The 26,358-nt window shown below is 30.0% G+C and overlaps 5 protein-coding genes across 5 annotated transcripts; all 5 read right to left on the bottom strand.

The window, feature by feature from the left end:
• Window positions 1–1,102: 1,102 nt before the first annotated feature.
• On the bottom strand, window positions 1,103–2,536 carry LOC131666422 (ionotropic receptor 75a-like). The gene is made up of 5 exons (XM_058939080.1): window positions 2,430–2,536; window positions 2,201–2,362; window positions 1,907–2,121; window positions 1,632–1,846; window positions 1,103–1,378 (listed from the first exon to the last, which is right to left on the bottom strand). The coding sequence occupies exons 1-5, from the start codon at window positions 2,534–2,536 to the stop codon at window positions 1,103–1,105; spliced, it is 975 nt and encodes a 324-aa protein (XP_058795063.1).
• A 480-nt stretch (window positions 2,537–3,016) lies between these two features.
• On the bottom strand, window positions 3,017–5,123 carry LOC131666423 (uncharacterized). Its single transcript, XM_058939082.1, has 4 exons — window positions 4,959–5,123; window positions 4,621–4,892; window positions 3,811–4,061; window positions 3,017–3,228 (listed from the first exon to the last, which is right to left on the bottom strand). Exons 1-4 carry the CDS (start codon window positions 5,118–5,120, stop codon window positions 3,017–3,019), a joined length of 897 nt encoding a protein of 298 aa, XP_058795065.1. The 5' UTR covers window positions 5,121–5,123.
• A 5,957-nt stretch (window positions 5,124–11,080) lies between these two features.
• Window positions 11,081–12,191, bottom strand: LOC131666281 (ionotropic receptor 75a-like). Its single transcript, XM_058938805.1, has 4 exons — window positions 12,107–12,191; window positions 11,793–12,007; window positions 11,455–11,726; window positions 11,081–11,380 (listed from the first exon to the last, which is right to left on the bottom strand). Exons 1-4 carry the CDS (start codon window positions 12,132–12,134, stop codon window positions 11,134–11,136), a joined length of 762 nt encoding a protein of 253 aa, XP_058794788.1. The 5' UTR covers window positions 12,135–12,191; the 3' UTR covers window positions 11,081–11,133.
• Window positions 12,192–12,274: 83 nt separating this feature from the next.
• On the bottom strand, window positions 12,275–16,426 carry LOC131666424 (ionotropic receptor 75a-like). Its single transcript, XM_058939083.1, has 15 exons — window positions 16,408–16,426; window positions 16,178–16,350; window positions 15,787–16,101; window positions 15,595–15,722; window positions 15,356–15,517; window positions 15,082–15,296; window positions 14,798–15,012; window positions 14,463–14,734; window positions 14,216–14,399; window positions 13,201–13,356; window positions 12,811–13,125; window positions 12,604–12,731; window positions 12,455–12,539; window positions 12,378–12,390; window positions 12,275–12,321 (listed from the first exon to the last, which is right to left on the bottom strand). The coding sequence occupies exons 1-15, from the start codon at window positions 16,424–16,426 to the stop codon at window positions 12,275–12,277; spliced, it is 2,427 nt and encodes an 808-aa protein (XP_058795066.1).
• Window positions 16,427–17,612: 1,186 nt separating this feature from the next.
• Window positions 17,613–20,969, bottom strand: LOC131666280 (ionotropic receptor 75a-like). The gene is made up of 9 exons (XM_058938804.1): window positions 20,834–20,969; window positions 20,597–20,769; window positions 20,091–20,405; window positions 19,898–20,025; window positions 19,666–19,827; window positions 19,352–19,566; window positions 18,787–19,276; window positions 18,502–18,717; window positions 17,613–17,989 (listed from the first exon to the last, which is right to left on the bottom strand). Exons 1-9 carry the CDS (start codon window positions 20,967–20,969, stop codon window positions 17,902–17,904), a joined length of 1,923 nt encoding a protein of 640 aa, XP_058794787.1. The 3' UTR covers window positions 17,613–17,901.
• Between the last annotated feature and the right edge of the window lie 5,389 nt (window positions 20,970–26,358).

Raw genomic sequence — 26,358 nt, forward strand, 5'->3', positions numbered from 1 at the left:
CTTTGAATGTAATAATAGTATTTCAGGATTAGTTGATAACGTATATATGCTTCATTTTATTATTTAGAAGTTTTATTCAGGGTATAATAAGGCAATTATACATTTCGTTTATTTATTTTGATTTACGTTTAATGGGCAGTTCTGATCATTTTGCTAACAAATACGTGATATAGTGAATGATGTACAACAACAAATATAAATAACTTATAACGACGTAAAATTTGAAAATATTTTTCAATTATGAAATGGATAGTGATCGTTTTGACTAATATTTAAAGATAAAAAATATGGTTATATCGTGTTTGTCATAATTTAGCACCAAATGTATCTTTTTTTTGATAAATTATTTCTAGTTATATATAAGTATTACAAGCTAGTCTGCTTTATAATTGATACTTCGTAAAGACAAGTACGAATTAAAAAACAATTGATCAAATCAGCTGACACGAAGGCACTTAATTATGTAAACCTATTCGCAGAGCATTTTACTAGTATGATAATGTTGTGTCGCATAAAAATACAAATAGGATAAATAAATTTATTCATTCCGTCATATACATACTAATACAATCTAAAGTCAAATGAGCTTCACTAAATTAATTAAGAGATGTGTGACCTTTACTGCTATTACAATTGTTAATTACATACAAGACGGATAAGGCATAAAAATCCATCAATGACACTTTATACTAATGGAAATGATCTTTGTGGTTTTTGAAAAAATTATCAATATTTACTTATTTACACATGATAAATTATATTATAATTTATTAATTTTAATATAGTATCAATAGAGCGACTAGTAATGATTATTTCTGCAATGAATATCATGAAAGCCATGAAAACACCAATCAATAAAAGAAATACGTGTGGCAGGAACTCATATATAGTAATACTAGAAGCGCTCAAGACGTCTTTCCGACAATGAGGCTTTTTATAATGCCATCTGGTTATTTGACGAGCTCGCAAACCTACTTCCGTAATTTTTGCCAATCTGCAAACATTTATATGGATATAAAACGTACTTCTATTATTATATCTATTATTATATAAATTCCTTGCTTTATTAAATATGCATAAAATATTGGTGTGAATGAAATATTTACCCGATTCTTACAATTTCAACGATTGTACTGTTAAAAGTTAAAGCAAAAGTCGACCACGTTGGTCTAACCAGATGCACTTCTGTAAGCTCACAGATTTCACGATGATCGTAAAAACGATCAACATATGGATATGCGACTTCAGGATGAGCATGGTAAGCATACTGGCCTGTTTGAACCAATTGCATTGCCTTTTCTGGAAGCATGAAACGGTCGCTTTCTGGCAAAAACTCCCATCGCTTAGTGTAAAAAGTTGTTGTTTCCCAATCAGGCCTCTGGGATATGAAATATATTTTATTAATTGACAAATTTAATTCATTGTTTAATTAAAACTCTGATTATTATCACAAAAATTGCTCAATCTTATGAACTTATCCAAAAATTCAGAGAATAATATGAATAACTATCACTCATCAGTTCGCTGTGTTTCACGAGATTTTAAAAGAAATTTCAATCATTAGTAGGCATTTCGTCCTTACTGAATGGACAATTCATAATTCATCGAATAATTTTTGTAATTATCATTACCTTGATGAAAAAATCGAAATAAACCATAAACTCTGAGGATACTTTCAATGGTAAATTTGCCAGTTCACTTAACGAATCGTTTATTTTTACAATTGGTTCACTCAATCGAGCTGAAACTACGCCCGCTGAATAATAATTGTAAATAAGAAGGCCGAAAATTAGTATGGAAAGATATGCTATCCGAGTAGACATACTTTTCATTTTCATATCTGTACCTGTAATGATTAATCACGTGTATTATTCTCAAATGACAATGCTTTATTCTGATCATGTACCTTGTTGACAAAGAGCTCCAATAATCAATAGAAATGTATGAGTGATATTCATAATTTCTTGAGCATCCCAATCGTGTCTTACCATAGCTAATAAAACAAGCATACTCAAGCTTAAGAGTAGAATCATTAAGTACCAAACTTCTTCGGAAAGTGGCCGTAGAAGTTCTTGGACTTTAATGTTTTTCGGCTGAGGATTGCGAAAAATAAAGCATGTGCTACAAATAAAATGATATGATATATATTTGCTAAATAATACTAAGCTATAATGCTTATAAAATCATAATGCAAACTTGCCGAAAAGGCCAATCTTGATGAACAAATTTCACCAAATATGTCCTTGCAAGATTCATAGTCATGGGAGTTCCAGATAAATCAGCTACGCTATCATTCAGTGCACGCACTATTGGACCAATTTTATCGCCAACTTCCCACTTCCCAGCTTGAAAACTTGTTACACTACGATAATATAATGACAATTATTAAATAGTAACAAAAAACTAGTATGTTTTTTCTCTTAACTCACGTGAAATTTAAAAATTCAGAAAGATGAGTTACAATGCTAAAACTAAATTTCGACAATCCTTCTTTATGCTCGCTCGAGTATTCTTGAAAGTAATCCCATAATGCCATCCCTGCGGGTTTATAGACTGTCTACGCGCAAAAACAAAAATATTCAAACACTTCCGTAGGATAGTGTAATTTCGTTTAAATTATTTTTAACATGCACCCTCAAAAATGCTGCTCGAAGATTGATTCCGTGTAAATTTGATCGTCTTCTCAATTTCGTTTCAACCAAAGTAACATGAAATTCATTGTTTTTATTCCAGTAGCCAAGATATGTAACATTCAGTGGTCCTCCAATTTTCTTTCCGAAATTATACACGTCGTAAAGTTTACTATGATTTTCATCATCAGATAAGACCCCAACGACAAAATCCGTTGAAACTCCAAAAGCCTCGTCGCCAATATTACTTATAATATCATGAAAATTGTTACCCAATATTAACCAGCAACGCAGTTCATCGTACATCCTATAATTAGATGCCTACAAGAAATAACGTATAATTTTTTTCTTTTCATAATTATAACTATAAATTAACTAATTATAAATTAATTATTAATTGTTGTTCGTAAATTTACTCCCATTACTTCTGAAAAGAATGCTGCAATATTGCTTTTAGTATGACATCGGACATCTAAAAATATTCCCAGTTTGAAGTAAGTAGTATGCCCAAGAATGTGTATATTAGAAGTATCGTTTAGTTTGCGTAAATTTATTTTTATTCCATTCTTATTGAAATCTTTTGCTAAAATTGTATCGTCTACAACATAATGTCCATCATACGTATAAATAATAACACCAGTAATATTATAAACATGTGATATTTAGTACCCAACAAGTTATTGCAAGAGTAGCCTACAACGCTCGGCGCTTTTTTGTAAATAAAATAGCTGACAATTAAACTATTTGTTTCGTTACCACCAACATATATTGCTAAGAAATAAATAATTATCAATACGACACTGGATTCTCTCCGCAATAAAAATGAAATGATAGAAAACATTGATTGTCATGTATGAAAACACAAATAATCCAATTGTCTTACTAAAGACACGTAGTATTACAAGAAGAGGAAATATAGATAATCGAATGAAATATCGCGTGATACCTATTGTTCTTTTCGAACCAAAGTGAAGCTCTATTCTCCACGCTAAGAAAATACAATGTGTGCTAAGTTGCAATAGTTTTATCTTAATCAAATATGATAATTCTTCAAGAATACGAAAGAAATGCGCATTAGCATTTTCGTGTAATTTTATTGTATGTATAACAATAACAATACTATTATAATATTGATTGTGTCAGAAGAATAATTTATAAACTTTTTTCTGATATTTATTACGTAAAATTAGTCTTGTTTTTTTGTTGCTCATATCAGATCGAGATTCAATTTTCCATTTGCTATCGATGGTTTCAAAAATATATACGAAAAATGCTAATATAAGTCCAATAGCCAATAGTATTAGATGCGGTGCAAACTCATATATATCCACGCTGGAAGCATTGAGAATATCTTGCCTACAATGTGGTTTTCTATATTGCCATTTCAATATTTGTCGATTCCGAAGACCTACCTCCGATATTTTGGTTAATCTGTTTAGAAAGTAAAAAAACATTTTTAAAATTAATTATTTTTTATTTAACAAACCGTTTGAAAACTCGTATAAACATGTAAGTTTGATTTTTTTTAATGGTAAGAATTCAATGCGTACAGTGAAATTATCAAAACTGATGCACGAGGACTCAATTACTTCGATGAAGCAAGCCTTGTAAAAGTTACTTAATTTACTTTACGAAAATCTATCTCGATCTGTAGGAAACTATAAAATTCTGTTTTTCTATTGCTTTATGAAGTTATTTTCACATTTCACGATTTATTTTAGTTCAATATATATTTTAATAAAAATTTTTAAGTAACTTTTCGAAAACTTGCTCCATCGGCAAAATATGCCCTCAACTGTTTACTTAAATAAGTATATGCATAAACCATTTTGAATTTTAGTTTAAAAACAGATTAATGTTTTGTAAACTGAAAATAATTCAACAAGGACTTAAAATGTTGTTATTTCACAGAAAATACATGTGCAAAGTTCCCGATTTCTTGGCTTAATTTTCAGTAGAAATTTATTTTAACACATTCTGAATAACGTACCCGACTCGTACCAGCTCGGCAAAAGTGCAATTGTTATTTACACCAAACATCGAATTGACTAATTTACCTAGATGAACTTCATTTAATTCGCAAATCTCGCGGTTATCAAATGTTCTTTCAATAATAGTATATGCTACGTCAGGATGAACGTGATACGTAAATCCGCCTTTTCGAACTAAATCCATAGCTATTTCCGGTTCCATAAATCTTTTGTTCACTGGCCACTTCAACCAATAATTTTGGTAAAATATTTGCGTTTCCCAATATGGTTGCTGCAAATGCAATATTTTAAAACACCGTTGAAATTAACAATATTTTATTGTCTAAAATTCACTTGCTTTCCAAAAATTTTCCAAATAAATCATCCTTTCAGATGCCATAGGAAGATTTATTTTAGCCATTTCAACTAACGAATCATTGATTTTATAAACAGGCTCATCCAAACGAGCAGAGACGACTAATGCTGAGTAGTAGTCGTATATAACTAGGCTAAATAGCATTATAAATATGAAAGCGATGCGAGTTGAAGCACGTTTTATATTCACACAAGTAGCTATAAACCATAGTAATTTAAATTAACGTTAAAATCGCTAAATTACATTTTTTATATCAAGATTTACCTTGCTGACATACTGCACCTATGATCATTGTGAAAGAATTAGATATATTTATGAAGTGAATTTCATTGAGATCGTAACGCAAAGTTAAGCTCAAAATAATCAAGCTTAATGTAATAGTTAGGCACATCAAACACCAAACACTGTCAGCAAACGGTCGAAATATCTCTCCAATTTTTATATTTTCTGGTTGAGGATTCCGAAAAATAAAACATGTCCTGAAATCCGTGGAAAATATTTTATTTTATGTTTGATAATATAAATGTAATGAAAATTACCTAAATGGCCAGTCTTGGTGGAGAAATTTCACTAAATGAGCTCTTTTGCTGTTAATATTTATAGGTGTGCCAGTTAAATCGATTTCAAAAGTCATCATAGATCTAATTAGTGGGCCTATTGAATCGTTGGCATTCCAATTTTGAGTCTCCACTGGTACAATGCTATATAATAATTATTAAGATTATTGTTAGTGTATCGTACATAAGTATCTAGACGCAATAGTTTTGGTTCCCTATAGTCATGAGTGTGTAGACTCACCTCCCCCATCATTTTTTGAAATGGTGCGTAAAGAGAAAGTTTTACACGCATCATGACTGTTCCTACAATTTAAGGTGGAATTCGAATCACCGGAATTACAGTAATAAACATATGAAAATTTCATATGACCGGGACTCGAACCCACAATCTCTTGCACGGAAGCCTAACCGTTTACCCTCTTAGCCACCGTGACTCCCATGTTAAATAAACATTTAATTGTAAATGAAGAAATATATTAAAACTTACGTAAAATTATAAATTTCTGACAAGTGACTTAATATCCAAAAACCAAATTTAGTACGTCCATCTTTCGTACCATTCTGAGTATTTCTATAATAATCTGGCAATGTCATATTTGGTGGTTTATAAGAACTCTGAAAGTTACATTTCTAACGATACATTTTTATTAATTTTTCATTTGTAATTGAAAATCAACTAACTTGGAAAAACATCGCTTTCAATGACAATCCTCTGAGATCTCCTCTTACAACTGCTTTGATCCCCTTTATTTTAACAATGAGCCTATCTTTAGTACTCCAGTCTCCATAATAAGTAACATTGATTACACCACCGCGGTATTTAAAAACATTAAATATATCGTAAAGCTTGTAACTATCGTTTCTGCTAGAAATAGCAACCACAAAATCTGTAGAAATTCCAAAAGCACCATCATTAACGATGTTTAAAATATTGCTGACATTAGACCCCAATATAAGCCAATAGTACAATTCGTCAAACATCCTACCACTCGTTGCCTGTCCAATCAAATAAACGATCATTTCGTAACGTAGCATGGCTCCCGACCGTAAAATTTCTTACATTATTAAAAATCAAAGCAATATTCCTCAATGCATAACAGCGAGTATCCAAAAGAACTCCAAGTTTGTAATACAAATTACTTGCAAATAGGTTAATATTTGAATTATTATTTATCTTACCAAACGTCACTCTCAGACCTTTATCATTAAATCTTTTTATAAGTGAGATATCATCTATAAAAAAATATAATTAGAAAATATCGCAAAACCAACAACTCTAAGATATAAGTCACTGTTAATGAACAAACTGTACTTAATTTAATATACTAAGGTAATTCCAAATAAAACTAAATATTTACCTTTCAGAACATTACAAGAATACCCCACAACACTGGAAACTCTCTTATAAATAAAGTAATCTATGATGAAGTCATTAGTTATATTAGCATGAAGGTATGTTAATAAAATATAGAAAACGATTAACCTAAAATACATTTTTATAAAGATACTAAACAAATATTCAATTTCCAAATTTTTTTGATTATTCAGACGTCATTTGTTTATCGTTTACAAATATTATTTCAACCACTAACAACAACTAACAGAACAAAATACCTGTTTGGTCAAATAGCATGACGTTAATAGAAAGACCTATTATTCATAAGTTAACATGACAACAAGTCGAAGCAGATCTTTGAAATATTTATTACCAGACTGAATACGTGAGTGAATTCGTACGACATTGGTTATTTTTAAAAGAAGCAGTTGAATTAATGCAAGATTAATTGCAATTTATTCAAATAATTGAATTTATTCAAATTTTAATTGAATTAGAAGTAAAAATTTTACTTTTGAAATTGATACGAAAATAGTTGAACTGCCCTATTACTTTTTACAATAACAATTGATATTTATCATGCGATAAATACAGAATTACTTTTAAGTAAATTTTATAAAGTTTTTATAAAGTTCCCAAATGTTATAAATATTTTGTTTGTAATGTATATTTTTTTATAATTTATCAAAATTAAATAGTTGTAAATAATATTGTTATTAAATATATATTGAGAAAGCTATAGTTATATACTTTTCATCACATACAAAGTGTCCCCGCTTGTGAACATTTTAGTGCGTACGAAACATATTCTTGCATGTTTCACGAGATCGAATATTTATAAAAGTAATTTTGAATAGTTCATTTTCAATACATTTAAAATGCATTTATGAATTATTATCAACTATATATTATAACTAAATATCTTTCGGAAATAACATGATTCCATTAATTTAAAAACTGTTTTAAGTTCCAAACATACAAAGTTTCTTCCAAGTCCTAACGTTTTCGTATCTTCGTAGTCAATGTAGGCTCAATTTTCTAATAAAAACTAGCAAATTCAGTAACATAAACGACACGTGACACCTATTATTAAAAGAAATAAGTAAGAGGCAATTTCATGAATATTAATACTAGCTGCACTTAAAACGTTTTTCCTTTAAATAGACTTTTTATGTTGCAACCAATTAAATTGCCGATATTTCAGGCCTACTTCTGAAATTTTTTTAACATGGTAATAAGTAAATAAATAAATAATAATTATTATTTTCTTGAACATATACTGAAAAACATTATTTTCAATATCATAATTAATTATATAATCACACTGACCCCACTCTAAACAGACTTAAGCTGCAAGAGAGTGACATTCAATTCGTATTTTACGTTCCAATTCTCGTAAAATGTTATGTTTAGTAAACCACCATGATATTTATATCTGTTATATACATCATGAAGCGTATAAGTTTTGCTATCATTCAAAATAGCAATCATGAAATTTTTTGATAATCCAAAAACTCACAACTAACTACTCGTGAAGTTCATCATAGATCTAGTAATTATTACGTGAATCGATAATGCGTTATAACTTTAATTTTTAATGAAAATTTTTTTTCATCAACTTCTGAAGTAATATTTTCTGCACTCAAGCAACGTGTGTTTAGCGAGATTCCTATTTTTCAGTAATCAGTGTTAACAAATGTATAAATGCCTGATATTTTACTTAACTTTTACATTATCGCTGTCAGACCTATTTTACTGAACTGTTTTACCAGTTGCAAATTATCTGCAAAAAAAGCTATTTATTTATATATTTTATGAAATCACGAGACTGTTACTTTATTCAAAAATCATTTAATATAAAATATAAAAAAATATTTTACAAATACATAATTGTTTTTAAAAAATACTAAAAAACTATCTCGTCTGCGCCTCGAGCGGGGAAAATAGCGAATCGCGCATACACGAGGCACTTCATTTTTAGACAGAAAAAAAATGTGTTGTCTGCTCAGAGTGTACAGCCGTAATTTCATGAAGGTTTGATGAAAAATAGTATATAACCCACGGGATCGCAGTGAGCAATTTACGCATTGCGTGAAATTCCGACCTCATTTCGCTTAGTCGGCATCATCACACAGTGCCTCCATTGCCCACTGTGCTCCCGTGGTGCATAATCTATTATTTTAACACGTTCACTCCTAATGTAAAAAATAATAACAAAAATATTAATTATTTTATCACTAAGGTTCTAAAATGTTTATATAGTTTCTAGAATTAATAAGATTGATAAAACATCTAATTTTGAAAAACGTACAGCATTTCCGAATACTATAAAATCAGTGGATAAAAATGGGATAGGACCTAGATATAAAATAAAATTATGACCATGTTGAATAATTGGCAGTGAACTTGTTTAAATATATAAACATATTCTTGTTATTGTAATGAGAGAATTAGAAATCTTTTTAACGTGAAAATCTTTCATTGTAATAAAAATAGATAGTTAATACCCCTCCAGTTTTAAAAATGCGTATTAAATTCCAGACGCTCTTATCGAATGGCTGAAATAGTTGATCGAATCTAATATTGATTGGTTGCGGATATCGAAAAATGAAAGATGTCCTAAAAAGTATGCATTTCATTTAATTTTATTGATTATGGTCCTTGACAGTTTATTACCTAAATGTCCATTCTTAATAAAGAAATTTCATCAAATATGACCCAATTATGCCTATAAGTAAAGGAGTTCCTGTTATATCTATTTGGAAATCTTCAGTGTCTTTGAATATGTTAAAACTTATATATATATACAAAAGATGTCTTAGAATAACTTATCTAAACTTTATATAAGACAATTATGAAATTAGTCGAAAATTCACAAGTTTTGTCATCGATAATATCTATAATACTAGTGAGATTGTTACACATCATAAATCAGTCGTATCATTCATCAAACATTCTATAATTAGCAGTCTACTACACAGATATAAGCATATTTTTACAATTGAACAACTAAAAATATTCATTAAGATATCTCACGTCTAGAAAAATTGAAGAATTCTTTTCTGCAGTATAACAAGGTGTATTCAAAATAATGTTAATTTCTGAGAACTGAATTTCTTCAACAATAGTAAATCATCACATAAAATAATTTTCACGCATTAGTTCTTTTCCCGATATATTGTAATTTGAACCATTTATGTTGTGGGTCAACAGCTAATAACTGTAATTAGCTTATTATTATCTTTTAAAGATTGCAGGAATAACTGACAGCACTTGAAATTCGTTTTTGTATAAAATAATTTACTATGGTATTGTTTTCCATCAAAGCATGGACGTGTTTTATTAATAAATGTAAGAAAAATTACTTGGAAACACATTTTAGGGAGGAAAGTGCAAGCGCGAATTACTTTTTTACATTGATACTCAAAAATTCGCAATTTACGTTAGTCATACCGTAAATATTTAAGGCTTGCGGACAATTGTGCACGGTTTTATTTTACACATAAATTATTGTGACAGTAATACAGCGTAAAAATTGATTGACGCTGATTCATGCTATGTTATACATAATAGTTTATATGTATATATAACAAAACCATTCACAGTTGTCCGCATGCCGTTATTCATTAAATTTAAGGAAAAGGGCTATTTATAATGCTTTTACGATACACATTCACGTAAAACATAGAGATAAGCTGTCCTTGTCATTAATAATTCGTCATTGGACTTTAACAAATTTTAAACTCGCAATTTTCTTAAAGACATTCAATCATTTTGATGCCTTATAATCTTCCTCAAATTGATTTTGATTAAGATGTTACTTCAAATAGAATGTGATATCAGAGGAAAGCTTCTGAGGAACATTATTAGTAAAATAATCAATTAACATTGTTATCAGTCTTATCTAAAGATATGTTCATGTGTTTTTTTTTAATTTTTTTTTCATATCGTGATTGTTTTTCTAAGATGGTATTTCTTTAAAAATATGTAGGCACCTCATTCAATTAGTAATACATATTTAGTCTATTTCTGAATAAATTACCAATGTTATTAATGAATATTTTTCTGAAAATATTTGACAGCACGAATAAAACTTTACAACTTTTTTCTGGACGTCTTTATTATAACTTTATGCAACAATTACGTCACTAAATTGTACTATTCACGCTACTAGCCATGAAAGTATCTTTCCAAGTGTTTATATCTTGTTTCATTTATTCACATTTAAGTAAGTAAAGTAATTTTTGGTTGTCCGTATAAGGAGCTAATTGGTTGTTTCTGTCATATTATAATCTGTCTGTAGTTCGCTTACCCAATGAAAATTAATAATTTCAGCCATGTACACTACGATTGCCATTACTACTCCAATTAAGAGTAGAATCAAATGTGGTGTAAATTCATAGATATTTATGCTAGTTGCATTTAGAATATCTTTGCGGCATATTGGTTTTTTATACTGCCATTTTTTTAATTGACGGTCTCGAAGTCCTGCTTCTACTAATCTTGCTAACCTAATAAAACAATCTTTATTGCAAAAAAAAATTATAGACAATGTTTCTATATTAGCCTTAAATTATTGTTATACCCGACTCTCATAATTTCCGTGAAAGTACAATTATTGTTAACAGCAAACATTGTGAAAGCTTTTCGAGCTAAATGTACTTCCGTTAGTTCGCAAATCTCCCGATTATTAAACAACTTGTCAATCAATGGATATATCGCTTCAGGATGAGCATGATAAGCGAAGCTGCCTTTTCTAACCAATGGAACACCAATTTCTGGATCCATAAAGCGTTTCGACTCCGGTACCTTCGACCAATGATCTCTAAAGAATATTTTTGTTTCCCAATATGGTAACTTAAAACCAATAACGGAATGAAAGTTTAATATTTATTGTTATAATGCCCATTGAAAAAATATTACCCTGAAAAAGTATTCGATATAAACGATATTTTCTGAAGCAATTTTCATGTGCATTTTTCCCATTTCAACGAGCGAATCATTAATTTTGTAAATGGGTTCATCTAAACGAGCTGAAACTATGGAAGTCGAATAGTAGTTATACAAAAGGAGACTAAATATCATTACAAAAATAAAAATTATTCTGGTAGAAATTCTTGTCATTTCTATATCTGAACCTATATAATTAAACAACAATTATCACTATATTAAAAAATACGAACATTAACTTTCATTTTTTGTAAATAATTAATTGTACTGTATACTGAAGTACTTACTTTGTTGACATAATGCTCCTATCATCATAATGAATGAATTAGATATTGTAATTATTTTGAACTCGTTACTATCGTACCCTAAGGCCAAGTTGAAAGTAAATGTACCTATCGCAAGTATTATGCATAAAGAAAACCAAATATGGATATGAAAAGGTCGAAATATTTCTTTTACTTTAATAGTGGTTGATTCAGGATTTCGAAAAATAAAACATGTCCTAAAAATATCAAACAGCGTCAGAATTTAAGAAAACATAATTAGATTATAAATTACCTGAACCTCCAATCTGGATGAACAAACTTCATTAAGTAAGTCCTTTTCATATTTATATTAAAGGGTGTCCCTGTTACATCTGATTCAAAACTCGCCATTGCCTTTGTCAATGGACCAAGAGCGTCACCAGGTTCCCATTTTTTTGTCTCGGAACTCTCAAAACTAATTATATAAATAAATATTACAAAATATTTGTTCTCGGGTATACTATTATTCCGAAACTAACGTGAAATTGTACAAATCTGCTAGATGTCGTAAAGTAATATAACCAAATTTGGATCGGCCATCTTTTGTGGTATTTTTATAATCTTTTAAATATTCGTCTATTGACATATTTGTAGGTCTGTAGGGACTCTTTGGAAAGCAGATAACATTATGAACTTTGGGTTGTTCGTGAAATTATTAGTTTTAGCTATACTTTCTTCTGACTTACTTGAAAAAACATTGCTCTCAGCTTCAAACCATGAAGGTTTGCTCGTCTGGTAAACTTCGACTGCACTAAATTTAATGTGAATCCTTTTTCAAAATTCCAATTGCCGTAAAATGTTATGTTTAAGATTCCACCTCGATCTTTGAAACAATTGTACACATCGTACAAATTGAAACTTTCGAAATCCTCGGAAATTGCAATAATAAAATTTGTTGATAGACCAAACGCCTTATCGTTAATTACATCTGCAGTACCACTGAGATTGTATCCTAGTATTAACCAATCGTGGAATTCATCAAATATTCTGTAGTTGGTTGCCTTAATCGTTATAATTTAATTAAGACATTTTTCACCACTGTTGGAAAAATATATTTTTATAGTTATAGACCTTACTTCGTAAAATATTAAAATAACGTCTTCTTCGGCATAACAGCGTATATCTAAAAATATTCCAAGCCTTGAAGTGGTATCGTTTGCATATTTCTCCATATATGACTTCTCACTTAATTTTACCAATGACACTGCTACACTTTTTTCACTAAATTTTTTCTGGAGTAACAAATCATCTGAAATGGGTCATTGATTATATATTTTTTCTCAACCTTAATAGAAAATAGAAAAATTATTCAATGGTATAACATAAATTATCGTTAAAAATTGAACTACGTGTAGCAATGTTGCAAGAATAACCAACAACTCTTGAAATCCCTTTATGAACAAAGTAATCGACTATAAAATTGTCGTCTGTCAGGGCATTAATATATTTTAATAACATAGATAAAAATATAACTTGTAAATACATGTTCTTTCAAAAGGTAAACAAAAATATATTTTTTCTAAGATGATTCGTTATTTTATTGTCCGTTAACATTGAATACTTCGCTTAGCCATATTACAACTCAAGATATTGTAGTCTAGTTTGCGTGTCAGTGATAGATTATTTTGCTTCTAAATTTTATGGAATTCATTAGCTGTAATAGCCATATAATATATCGAATTATAGCAGTTATGATGCAATTAGTATCAACCGTAATCGTTTACTACAATTCTAAAATTATAATTTAATTAAGTTTATTTTACTATTTGCGTCACTAAAAATACTACAGTTTAGAAACTTAAATTAGTTTTACTTTTATGACTTTTTGCGACCATGTAAATCAATTCTTTATATGTTTAAATATTGATTTTATTTCTTTTCTCTATCAATTATCAAAAATGCTAAAAAATTATTTTAGTTTTTGATTGTCCGTAATATTTTTATTATTACAAAAGTATGTTCTGCATGATATACAGGATTAATCAAAATTACACAGTATTTAATATTTTAAATCAAAGTTTCCCAAATTTGTGTATTTCCTATTTCGACATTTTTATATATCATTAATTAAGTTCTCCTTTTATTTTTAACAATTTCAATAATATAAATAATAAGTGCTAATAAAACTCCCAAGATCATGAAAATTAAGTGTGGTGCAAATTCATAAATGTCGATACTCGTCGCACTCAAGATATCCTTTCGACAGACAGGTTTTCTGCGCTGCCATTTATGAAGCTGTTGCGAACGTAAACCAACTTCTGATATTTTTGTCAACCTATTAAAAATAAGTAGTCTTCTTAGTTTGAAATAAAGTGTTTAAATATTATTGTCATTTTACCCGACTCGAACGAGTTCGGCGAATGTGCTATTATTTGTTACGACGAAGTGCGTCATTTTTGGTCGAGACAAATGAACCTCCATCAATTCACAAATTTCACGATTTCCATATAATCTTTCTACTATAGTGTAACCCGTATCTGGATGTACGTGATAAGCAAACCCCCCTCTTTGAACAAGTAGCATACCAGCTTCAGGTTCCATGAATTTTTCATCATCGGTCATCGTATTCCAGACTTGTTTTTGAAATACTTTTACTTCCCAAAATTGAGTCTTTACGATGATAACAAATAACTTTTTAACTTTTGATAAATCATTTTAAAAAACGGTACTTACTTTGAAGAAGTTTTCTAAGTAAGGCATACGTTCGGAAGACATTTTCAAACGTAATTTAATTAATTCATTCAAGGAATCATTGATTTTTATAATGGGTTCGTCCAAACGAGCGGATACAACACATGCTGAGTAGTAGTTGTACATCAATGAACTAAATATTAAAATAAATAAGAAAGCCATACGGCTAGAAAATAATTGGAGTTTTACATCCGTGCCTGAAATAGTAAAATCAGCCTGTCAAATTTAAATAAAACGAGTGATCTTTCACAATTTTATTTGATCACCTTGCTGACATAGAGCACCAATAATCATTGTAAAAGAATTTCCAACGTTTATAAGCTTATGCTCCCTGTGGTCATGGTGCAGAGTAATACTAAGTATAATTAAACTCGCTCCAATAAACACAGATATAAAAAACCAGACGCTATCGGCAAACGGACGAAATATTTCTTTAATTTTAATATTTTTTGGTTGTGGATTCCGAAACATAAAACATGTTCTAGAAAGTTTTGATCATTATTATTAGAAATATTCAAGCCAATCACTTTTTGTAATTACCGAAAAGGCCAATCTTCATGGAGAAATTTCATCAAATAAGTTCTTTTTAAATTTATGTTCAAGGGCGTGCCTGTTATGTCAACTTCCATATTAGTCATAGCTCGGGCCAATGGATCTAAAGAATCATTAGCTAACCACGGCAAAGCCTCTATACATTCTAAACTTGAATGAAGAAACCATATAAGAGTATTACAAAACAAAAATCGTTATCAAAAGTTATTTTGAACAGTCGAACCTACGTGAAGTTAAACATGGTCGATAAATGAGTTAAAATATGATATCCAAATTTCGAACGCCCATCTCTTGTACCATTCCGTTCATCTTGATAATATTCGTCCAACGGCATGTCTGGAGGTCTATACAGACTCTAAAAATGTATCCAAGTCATATTGTAGCAGTCCTATTGAATAGGATTATCTTGATTAGCGTACTTGAAAAAACATTGCTTTTATCAGTAATCCATGAAGGTCTGCTCTTCTCCATGTTTTCATTTGTATAAGACGTATTGACAGTCCACTATTATCAGTCCAGGTACCATAAAATGTAACGTTGAGCATTCCACCGCGCCTTTCATATGGATTATATACATCGTACAAGTCATAACCTTCATCGCTACCAGGAACTGCAATCACAAAATCCGTTGACACTCCGAAAGCTCCGTCATTAACAACACTAAGAACATTGGTCAAATTGTAGCCTAGTATAAACCAATAGTGGAGTTCATCATACATTCTATAGTTGGTTGCCTACGTTCAAAAAGAATCATAATAATAAAGATTAATCGTTCTTCCAGCTTCATTTTACTTTTACGCTAAATTTTACGTTAAAAAATATTGAAGCAATATAGTCTTCAGAAGAACAACGTGTATCCACAAGTATTCCTAGTTTCCAATAAGTAGTGTTTGCAAATTTCTGAATATTGGATCCACTGTGAGGTCTCGCTAAAGCTAGGCTCATACCTTTTTCACTAAACTGCTTCCAGAGTAACAAATCATCTACAAAAGTATTTTGCATAGATGTCATTAGAAAAACAATGTAATTTGAAAAATTACATATAACTCTATTCAACATTATAGAGTTACAATATAAATTCAAAAATGTATGTACTTCTTAATCTATTCTTGCCTTCATTATAATTGCAAGAGTAACTAACGACATTCAACACTCTTTTGTAATTAAAATAATCTATGATAAATTTGATATCTTCAGTGGCATGAAAAACCCCGAAGAAAGCGAAAAAAATAAATAATCTAAAGTACATATTCGTTTGGAAGATAAACGAAGTACTGAACGTTTATTAGTCGGATGCCTAGACATCTTTATGAAAGTTCTAATTATGAAAATATGATGATACAAAAATCACATCTACTTTGTGAAGTCATAAGACATCAATATATAGATTAATTGTTCTTAATCAACTTGTCTGTAAATAATTTAAAAGAAAATAATGTAGAACCATACGACGTATTGGCTTAGAGTCGATAAATTTTCCAAGACTTTGCACTATGTAGTCCGTATAAATAAAAAATAAGTAAAAAAAATAAAAAAAAATTGATTCATTATTTTGTCAGTTAACATACATGTACTTGATGGTATAACATTATTTTTTTATCTACATAAATCGGAATGATCCTATTTTAAACTAACAATTTATCAATAACACTTGAGCAAGCATTATTAGAAATTTTTTTTGTCTATCATTTGTTAAGATATTAATTTTCATTAGCTGCAATATTTTTCATTGTCATAAATGTACGCATTATATGACGACACTAAAAATGGTGTCTTTTACATAGTCACGTGGCATAAAAATAGTGATTTATTATTCAAATGAACTTATCTTGCGATAGCGTAGAAACACTGTAAAATCACACTATACATTGATCATCCTGTTAAGAATTTTTCAAAATTTTGAATTATAAAAACAATGGAAAAGGTTCAAAATTTACTTATCGAAAGGTGATCATATAACATATGTATCTATATATCAACCGGAACGATCATTTAAAATTGATATTTCGTAACATAAATTATATTGTGCAAAGCATCTGAAGCAAAATAACTTGTTTAGAAATAATTTAAAAAATATATATTTAAGATACACAGTGAGTTTCGAAAAAAATAATAAACGTAAAAGAATATTATGCTCCTTAGTTCTTTAATATATAATTTTTTTATCTTTACAGAAAATGCGAAATTAATACTGCAAAAATAATGCAAACGAAACAAGCGAATGCTTGCTTCGTTTGCATGAATATGTAATTTTTCAATTTATTAACGATTGTTTTATACAGATTTCATAACAGATACAACTTGAAGATTTCCGGACATATATACAATTGTATTAGTTATATTTGAAAATATTCTTTTGAAAAGAACAGTTAAAAAGTCATGAAATATCAATCACTAGCTCTTGAACGCCAGTAGTAAATCATCAACCTTAGTAAACTGTAATATTTCTTATCCGTACAAAAATTGTCATATTACACAGTGTTTAGTATTTTTTGAAGTTGTTCCAATCGACTGCCCCTGATCTAATACTTTTTTCATTTGTTCGTGTTGCATAGCATCAGCAACAGAGAATGTGTCGTAGAAATATTACTTTTAGATGATCCACAGTATTTATTTTCACACCTTCAATATCAATATTATATATGATAACGTATAATATGTATAAAGAAATCCCCAAAATTTTTTAAATTTCAGTTATTTAATAACAATAACGTTATCCTAAAGCGGGGTTATCCTAGAGATTAGAAGACGGTTTTATATGGACAAAAGCCGCTCAACAAGCTCCATAGGCTTATTTTTAGCTATTTTTCATACTTATGACACCATTACTTAAAAATAAAGAAATATATTATTAATTTTACCTATTAAGATAATATTTGTATCTGATTCTCGACTCATGACAAGAATGTTATTTAAAAATTTTATATTATGGCTAATTATGCAGTTTTACAAGAAAAACTCATAAAAATATCAATTGCCCGAATTGTTTAAAGTTATTCAGGATAAAATAAGCTAAAAGAAAATTTATTTGAAGGTGTGCCTACAATTGAAAAAAAAGTTTTTTAAATGTTGAATTTAAAATTTTGGGGATTTACTCACGTATGGTAGTATCTACGAACTCGAAAAATAAATACCTGTCCTGATAGTTCCAGTAGTTATCAAAAACAAATTCACAAACGAAAATGGTTGCGGCCATTATCATTCCAATAACAAGAAGAATGAGATGAGGTGCAAATTCATAAATATCCGTACTGGAAACGTTTATTACATCTTGTCGGCAGATTGGTTTCTTCGAAGTCCATCGTTCTACCTGACGACTTCGTATACCAACTTCTGTCATTCGTGATAACCTTTGTGAAAATTGTTTGTTTATTGTATAAAATTCTTCAATGAATAATCAATTAAAAACATGCGGTTACCCAATTTTAGTCAGCTCGACGAAAGTGCTGTTATAGTTAACGGATAAAGTTGAATACGCGGGAGCCACTGGATGCACTTCCATAAGTTCGCAAATTTCTCGAAAAGTAAAAGTTTTATCAATAATAGGGTAACTGACGTCTGGATGTGTATGATATGCAAAGCCACCTTTGCGAACCAAAGTCATAGCTTTTTCAGGGTACATGAATTGTTCAGGCTCAGGGATCTTCATCCATTTATCTTCAACGAATACTTTTTTGTCCCACGCAGTCACTCGATTGAAAATAAAATTGAAATAAATCATTGGCTCGGAAGCCATTTTGAGCTCAAGTTTTCCAAGCTCATTCAGCGAATCGTTGATTTTCAAAATAGGCTCATTCAATCTCGTTGAAACTATGCTTGCAGAGTAGTAAGTGTACGTTAAAATGCTGAATATCATCAAATGAATGAATACGATGCGAGTGGATATTCTATTCAGATTATAATGCGTACCTATAAAAAAACAAATTATTCCATAAGGATATCTGTTATTTTATTTCAAAAAAATAACACCCTACTTTCACTTACTTTGTTGACACATACAGCCTACGGTTATTAGAAACGCATTGGACAAAATATTCGCTGAGATCACGTAACTTTCTTGCTTAAGAGATACCGCTAAAATGATAAATATTGTCATCAGAGCAATGAGGGTTGCATACCAACTTTCATCGGCAAACGGATGAAGAACTTCGCCTATTTTAATGTCTTTCGCTTGTGGATTGCGAAAAATAAAGCACGTTCTAAAAGAATGTACAACAAAAGAAAATATAAATTATCTGGGAATCAGATAATCAAAATAAAGGACAATATTGTAAAGAATCAAAATATAAAATGACTACCTAAACGGCCATGCTGGGTACACGAATTTGGTTAACCGTAATCGTTCATGCGTTATAACAACTGGACTACCTGTAATCTGTATTTCGTTGTCCAGAAGTGCACGCGAAAGCGGACCAATCGAATCTCCTGGCAACCATGTTTCTACTTCTCCAAAACGAAATCTATCGTAAGAGTATTGTTTGAGTTCTTTGTAAGTATGAGAAAATAAGTTGTCGACTAAAAACTACTTACGTAAAATTGTACATTTCCGAGAGGTGTTTCAACATAATGTAGCCAAATTTGGACAAACCGTCTTTCGAAAGTGTTGAATAGTCTTGCAAATACTCCTCGAGAGACATATTCTTGGGCCTATATTTACTCTGCAATCGAAATAATACTTTGTAGTTAATGTTGGACATTTTCTAAAGTACAAGCAATAACCAACTCCAAAAAATGAAGACTTCATCGTAATTCTGTGTAGATTACATCTTCTTCTGAACTTGCTTTGATTTAGAGTTATATTAAGATTGGTGCTTTGAATCCAACTACCTAGACGTGTTATGTTTATCTTAGCGTCACCTTCTTTCCACGGATTATACACATCAAATAGTTCATAGCCGCCTAAAATTGGTACTGCGACTACCAAATCGGTAGACATTCCGAAACCAGATTCATCAAGCTGAGCAATAGCTTTCGACAAGTCTCTGTCAGTAAAAATCAACCAACTATGCATTTCACCATATAATTGCCACGCAGCCACCTGTGTGATTTTGTAGAATAATTTATTATTGCTATTAAAAAATCTTTCGCAAATTTTAAGTATTTTTTTGTCGTATACTAATTTTCTAACAAATTAAATAAAAAATGTCCTTACTATACGTTTCATTAAATTATTTATAAACAAATATATTTCATTCTAATATATAAATTAAAATGTTCATAATAACTTACTTTCGATAAAAAGGAATGCAGTTTATTTCCTCCAATACAACTGATATCAATAAAAACTCCTATTTTCCAGTATTTTGAATTTATTAAATAAAACATTTGAGAGCCACTGTCTAAATAATGAAACGAAGTTCTAATTCCCAATCTATTGAATCGTTTTGACAGTGTCAGTTTTTCTGTAAACCATAAAATACTTCCTATCGATACTGTCAAGTTTATGCATCCATAATAATGATTTACCTTCGATATTGTAACACGAAAATCCAACGACATATGGGACGTTTTTGAAAACAAAGTAATCAATAAGAAAGTTACTTTGTTCATTGCTTTTAATTTTTTCTAACATGCACAGAATAATAAGAAATTCCAATTTCATCACCTTAATACACTCTCACATTTATGTCTGAAGATATTTCATACTAAATGCCAATTTATCCTTTATCAGTGCATTTTCAGACTTGAAAACACATTGTCTACAAATTGCAATAGCATACTAAGCGTAATATTGATAAAATCGCGTGTTTTGTTTAGTGTCGTTTATTTCAGCAAGAATTTTTATTTGACTGATTTATAAGCCTATCATAATACTTCGTATATGCAAACCTCGTACTTACGTAACGATTACTGTATACTTAGCGAGTTTCAGTCAAGATACAGTTTATACATACTCTGCGTTAACTACCTTCTCAGTTTCCTAGCAAATCGATAATGAGCTATTTCTTTTCTAGAATCTATTGACAAAAGTATTAATGATAAAATTATTTGTGGAATTTACTTTGTATTATGACAGTATAGTCATACTATGCAATATAAAGAAAATTCATTGCTATATTTAATGTAAAAGTGTAAATAATAAGTGGAAAGTGTAGAAAGTTGATAATGACGTACATAGAAATCAATTTATTAAAAGATTCAATATATTACGCGTGGTTTACATGGAGATTACAAAGTAAACAAATAATTATAGTACATTAATCAGAATCGTCTACGTCAATTCTGTTAGTACGCAGAGGAACAAATATTTACGTGATAAATTGTTTTCCTCGGTAGAAGATACAACCTACGCTGTTTTACAAATACTCAAAACTCAATAAAAAATGTTACTTTTAATAATGTTTAATTTCCATTTTGTGATTATATACGAAAGCATACAACATTTTTGAAGATTTTCGTCGAAGAAACGTAATAGGAATCGCAGCAATAAGTGAATTACTATTGGGTTTCTCCGCACTTGGCTATACCTCCTACTTGTAATATACATAAACTTTTAATATGCTGTTCTTTTCGAGCCTTTCTTGTACTGTTACCATTTCTTTCAATGTAAAAAGCAATCCAGGCGAGAAACTCTTTAAATATGTCCAAAAATCTTTTCACAAATTAATAACCATTTATACGCGATTTCTTTTTGCTTTACTATCGTTTTAATGTGCCTTATTCGCGTTTTCTTTAAATATTCATCAAGTTTTCCTAGAAGATACTTAAAAAAACGCTATAAATTCTATAGTGGATGAATAAGGTATAAAATGAGAGTCCCATGCGAAAAGTTAAACGTTTTGCTTTTACGATCATTATGAGCTTACGTGGTGCTCATCGTACATGGATTGTTTCATTTATCACCACAGGGTTGTCACTTATGTCGATATCATTGTCGTTTAAAGCTCGCGACATCGGCTTTATTATATCGTTCTTTTCCCAGTTGGCGATTTCTCCTATGCGTAAACTACATAAACGTACAAATGATCTATCAATTCAAACAATAAACCTAATGATGCTTACCTAATATTGAATATTTCTGCCATATACTTTAGAACTATGTATATTTACTCTACATATTGCGTTTTGAAAAAAAAATATTTTAGTCAAAAAAGGCAATGATTGACGGAAATAATTACACACACCAAAGAAAGCAGTTTTAAATGTTTTTCATTCCACGAAGATTGAGTCGTCTCATCAATTTAATTTTGGCCATGTAGAAATTCCCCTCTGTGGCTCCCATGTAGGTAATCTTCTAATATTCAAGTGGCTGTGACCTTGTTTTTAAGGGTTGTATACATCGTAGGGCATGAGATATTTACTCAAACTATTCATAAGTACTATAACAAAATCTATGAATAGGCTAAAGGAACGATAATCTATTACATGGACGATACCATCCCAATTGCGACCTAATAGTAGCCAACACCGAAGCTCGTCCTAAAGTCTACTATTTGCTACCTGTTTTACAAATGTTATTTTGTTAATGCAGGGTGTGTCTTTATATATTTTCTTAATTCTTTTTATTCTTGGAAATTATTAAGCAAAAGTAGCTTATTTGTTGGTAGTAAATGATCCCCCGTATCACCTCTAATTATAAGAAAAAAGTAACAAGAAAACATTTATTTCCACTAAAGCCACTGTTATAATTACGCTGCTATGATATCTGAGATCTATGCCCATTCCTAATTTATAATAATTAGCTTGGATCACATGATTTATGGAATTATTGAATAATTTATAGTGTTACTCTAATATTCAATTTATTCAACCTTTTGAGAAACAAAACTTTATTTAAAAATTGAATAAGTTTTACAATGATTTATTTGCTGCATTATTGATCTCATCAATTGAACTTTACTCTCATGTCAGCAATAGTTCTCTGGCATATAAATCCAACGATAATCGCCACTTTTTTGTGAACGAAATAATTATATATAAAGTCATCTTCAATTTGGGCAGTCATTGTACAATAGAATAAAAATATATCACAATGCTTCAACTACATTTTTTGAACATTAGTTCACAAAATATTTCTTTTGTGATCAAGTAGATGTACAATGATCTATATACTAACAGTCATGCGGTATTTGCATTTTTCAATATGCTTCTTCATATGCATGTGATCTACATATTCTTATTAGCTACTATACGTACACGACCATAATATACAGCAATCATATTGTCAGAAACGAAATATTTTCAATCCAAGAATAAATTCTTCATTGCGTGTTTTCTGTACCGAACGTGACACAAAGACATGTTTAATTCATCAACTAAATAACAGAAGTAAACGAGTACTACGTAAGGAAAAATTGTCGTTTATACATGAAATCTTTACTTATACAGCAAACTCGTCTAATAAAAAACCTTCCGTCAAGCTATCAGCATGGAATCATTGATTTTGACGATCTGTTCAGTGAGTCGAGCCGAAATCACACTCGCCGAATAGTAATTATAAATCAAAAGCCTGTATATCGTTATCGTGATAAATACAATACGCATGGACAAAAGCTTCATCTGAAAGTTTGTTGCTGAAAACGTATTTGATTAATTAATGTAGGAAAACATAAATTACTATACAATTACTTACTTTGCTACTCACAAGTAACTATTAGTTATGATGATTGCGTTTAAGCACTAAATTAGTGAATTCTGAACATATTCAAAATGTAAGGTGGTGGATAATGCTACAATGAATACTACAGACATGGCACTATAGAGCTATATACATTTTTCGCGAAGGAGTTCAAAACTTCGTCATCTTTTATGTCGCTTGATTCAGGACTACGGAAAATAAATCTAGGTTACTCGTTGTAAGACAATCTTTCTACATATTTTTAAGTACTTTAATGACCAACATGTATAAAAAAATTTCAGTTTTTTTAAGTTTTTTACTAAAGATACTGATTGGTATACCATAGAAATCGACTTCCTCGTACTGAGATATCTTCGTCAACGTTCCCATTCTATCATTTTTAGTCCACTTCGTATACTCATTCAGATGCAATCTGAAAAAATGAATCATAAAAATGATATTCTATGAAACAAATAGGATTCCCTACACATAATTTACGTAGCAATATATAAATCGGCCAAGTGCTTAATTACGTTACACCTAAATTTTGACGGACTATTTTTTGTACTAATTCTTGCATAGTTCTGAAAGTGATCCTCAAGACTCATGTTTTTCAACCTGTACTTAGAATATGATAAATGAATAACTAAATTTGTTCAATTTCACTACGTTAGAAAAATGCCGTTGTTGAAAGCAAATTCGAGGTACCTATCCCAAAGAAAGATACTTTCCATGGTTTGCCGTATAAGTTGATTCTACGTCGATGTTTACTTTGTGTAAGATTTATATTAAAACCATAAGTCATGTGAAGGGAATCCTATTTTTTTACATAGAATAACATTTTTGTAGAGGTCATTGATTAATCTGTAACTTTAGAATAATTTTCCTTGTCCGTACCTTTAATACTACTATAACTAAACACAATTATTGTCACAGGACTTTTATTGAGAAAGTAGTTAAAAATGAAGTCGTTATCTTCATTAGAAGAGACTTTAATTATAAGCATATTCACAAGGATTAAGTATAACCTTATCACTTAAAAACAGTTCTTTTTATATACTTGTTTGTATATTACCACATTTAAATATTCCAAGATAAAATGATACAATCATTCATTCATGTTCCCTGGTAACGTTACAAAAAATTGCAGATCTGTCTGTTTGTCAATTTAAGATGCACAATATGATTGCATGCTTATCTTTCTGTTAATATTTTATTAGAGCTGTTAGAATGGCAGCATAAACAGTTTGCTAAATCCAATACAGTGTTCAATACGTAATAGAGCGAAATTAGATTCATATGACTACTGGAAAATAAGCTTGAGAATATGAAAAACACACGTAATTCTGGAATAATTTAGAACTAAAGAACTCCTCTATTGGAGAAAAAGTATAGACAAATAACCATTTAAAGCACTTTTATTAAATCATAAAAATAGCATTACGCTTTTTAGAACTAGTAAGTTAGGATTTTTGTAGAGAAACAGAATCTATTACAAAAAAATGTAACATCTTACAAACAATATATATTGCGCTAAGATTTTTGAAGAAACCAAACAACGCAGTGGGGTCATGAAAAAGAGAAAATATCGCTTTTTTTTAATTAAGTTTTTGAGATTGGGAATAATTTAAATGTCGGCTATCTCAAATGTTTCATACCAAACTTTTTTCTGAATAAAAAATATATATTTTTTGCATTTTCTTATAATACATATTAATACTTGAATGTTTTCCTTACCTTTTTAATATTACTTTAACATTCGAAAACAATGTTTATTTTTTAACTTTTAAAATTTTTATAAGCCTTCTGAGTTAAAGAAAACGTTTAAAATGCAAAATGAAATAATAATAAAATGTTAGGAAAACAAGCTTAGCTAGTAAAACTTTTCAGAATTGAGTTTTTGACAAAGTACCGCTCTGTGGTGCGAGCAGTACCCATACGAGTGATGACCTGTAATTATTGATCGTCGAAAGTGATGTTCTACGCATCATGAGCTCTAACCAAGCTAGAAATAACAACAAATAAAACTTAATATTCAAATCATACATATAAAAGTCCTACTTTTTCAATGTTCGATAAGCTTGTATAAGTATTTCAATAAGAAACAATATGGTCGATAATACTACGCCGATCAATAGAAGAATGAGGTGAGGTGCAAATTCAAGAATTGTCGTACTGGATGCACTTAGCGCGTCAGTATGACACACTGGTTTCGTGGTAGTCTAACGATTCAGCTGACGTCTGTATATTCCCACTTCCGTAACTTTTAGAAATCTTAATATTACATACATAAATTGATCAGGAAAATTTCTTCTAGAAGAAGTCAATCATGTTAAAAGCTTACCCAATTTTTGCCATCTCAGTAAAGAGCTATTGTACGTAACAGCAATCGATCGATAAAACAACTTGGCAAGATGTACTTCAGTGAGCTCGC

This window comes from Phymastichus coffea, unplaced genomic scaffold, assembly GCF_024137745.1.
Source record: "Phymastichus coffea isolate CEN01 unplaced genomic scaffold, Cenicafe_Pcof_1.1 PCOF00058, whole genome shotgun sequence".
Taxonomy (NCBI): domain Eukaryota; kingdom Metazoa; phylum Arthropoda; class Insecta; order Hymenoptera; family Eulophidae; genus Phymastichus; species Phymastichus coffea.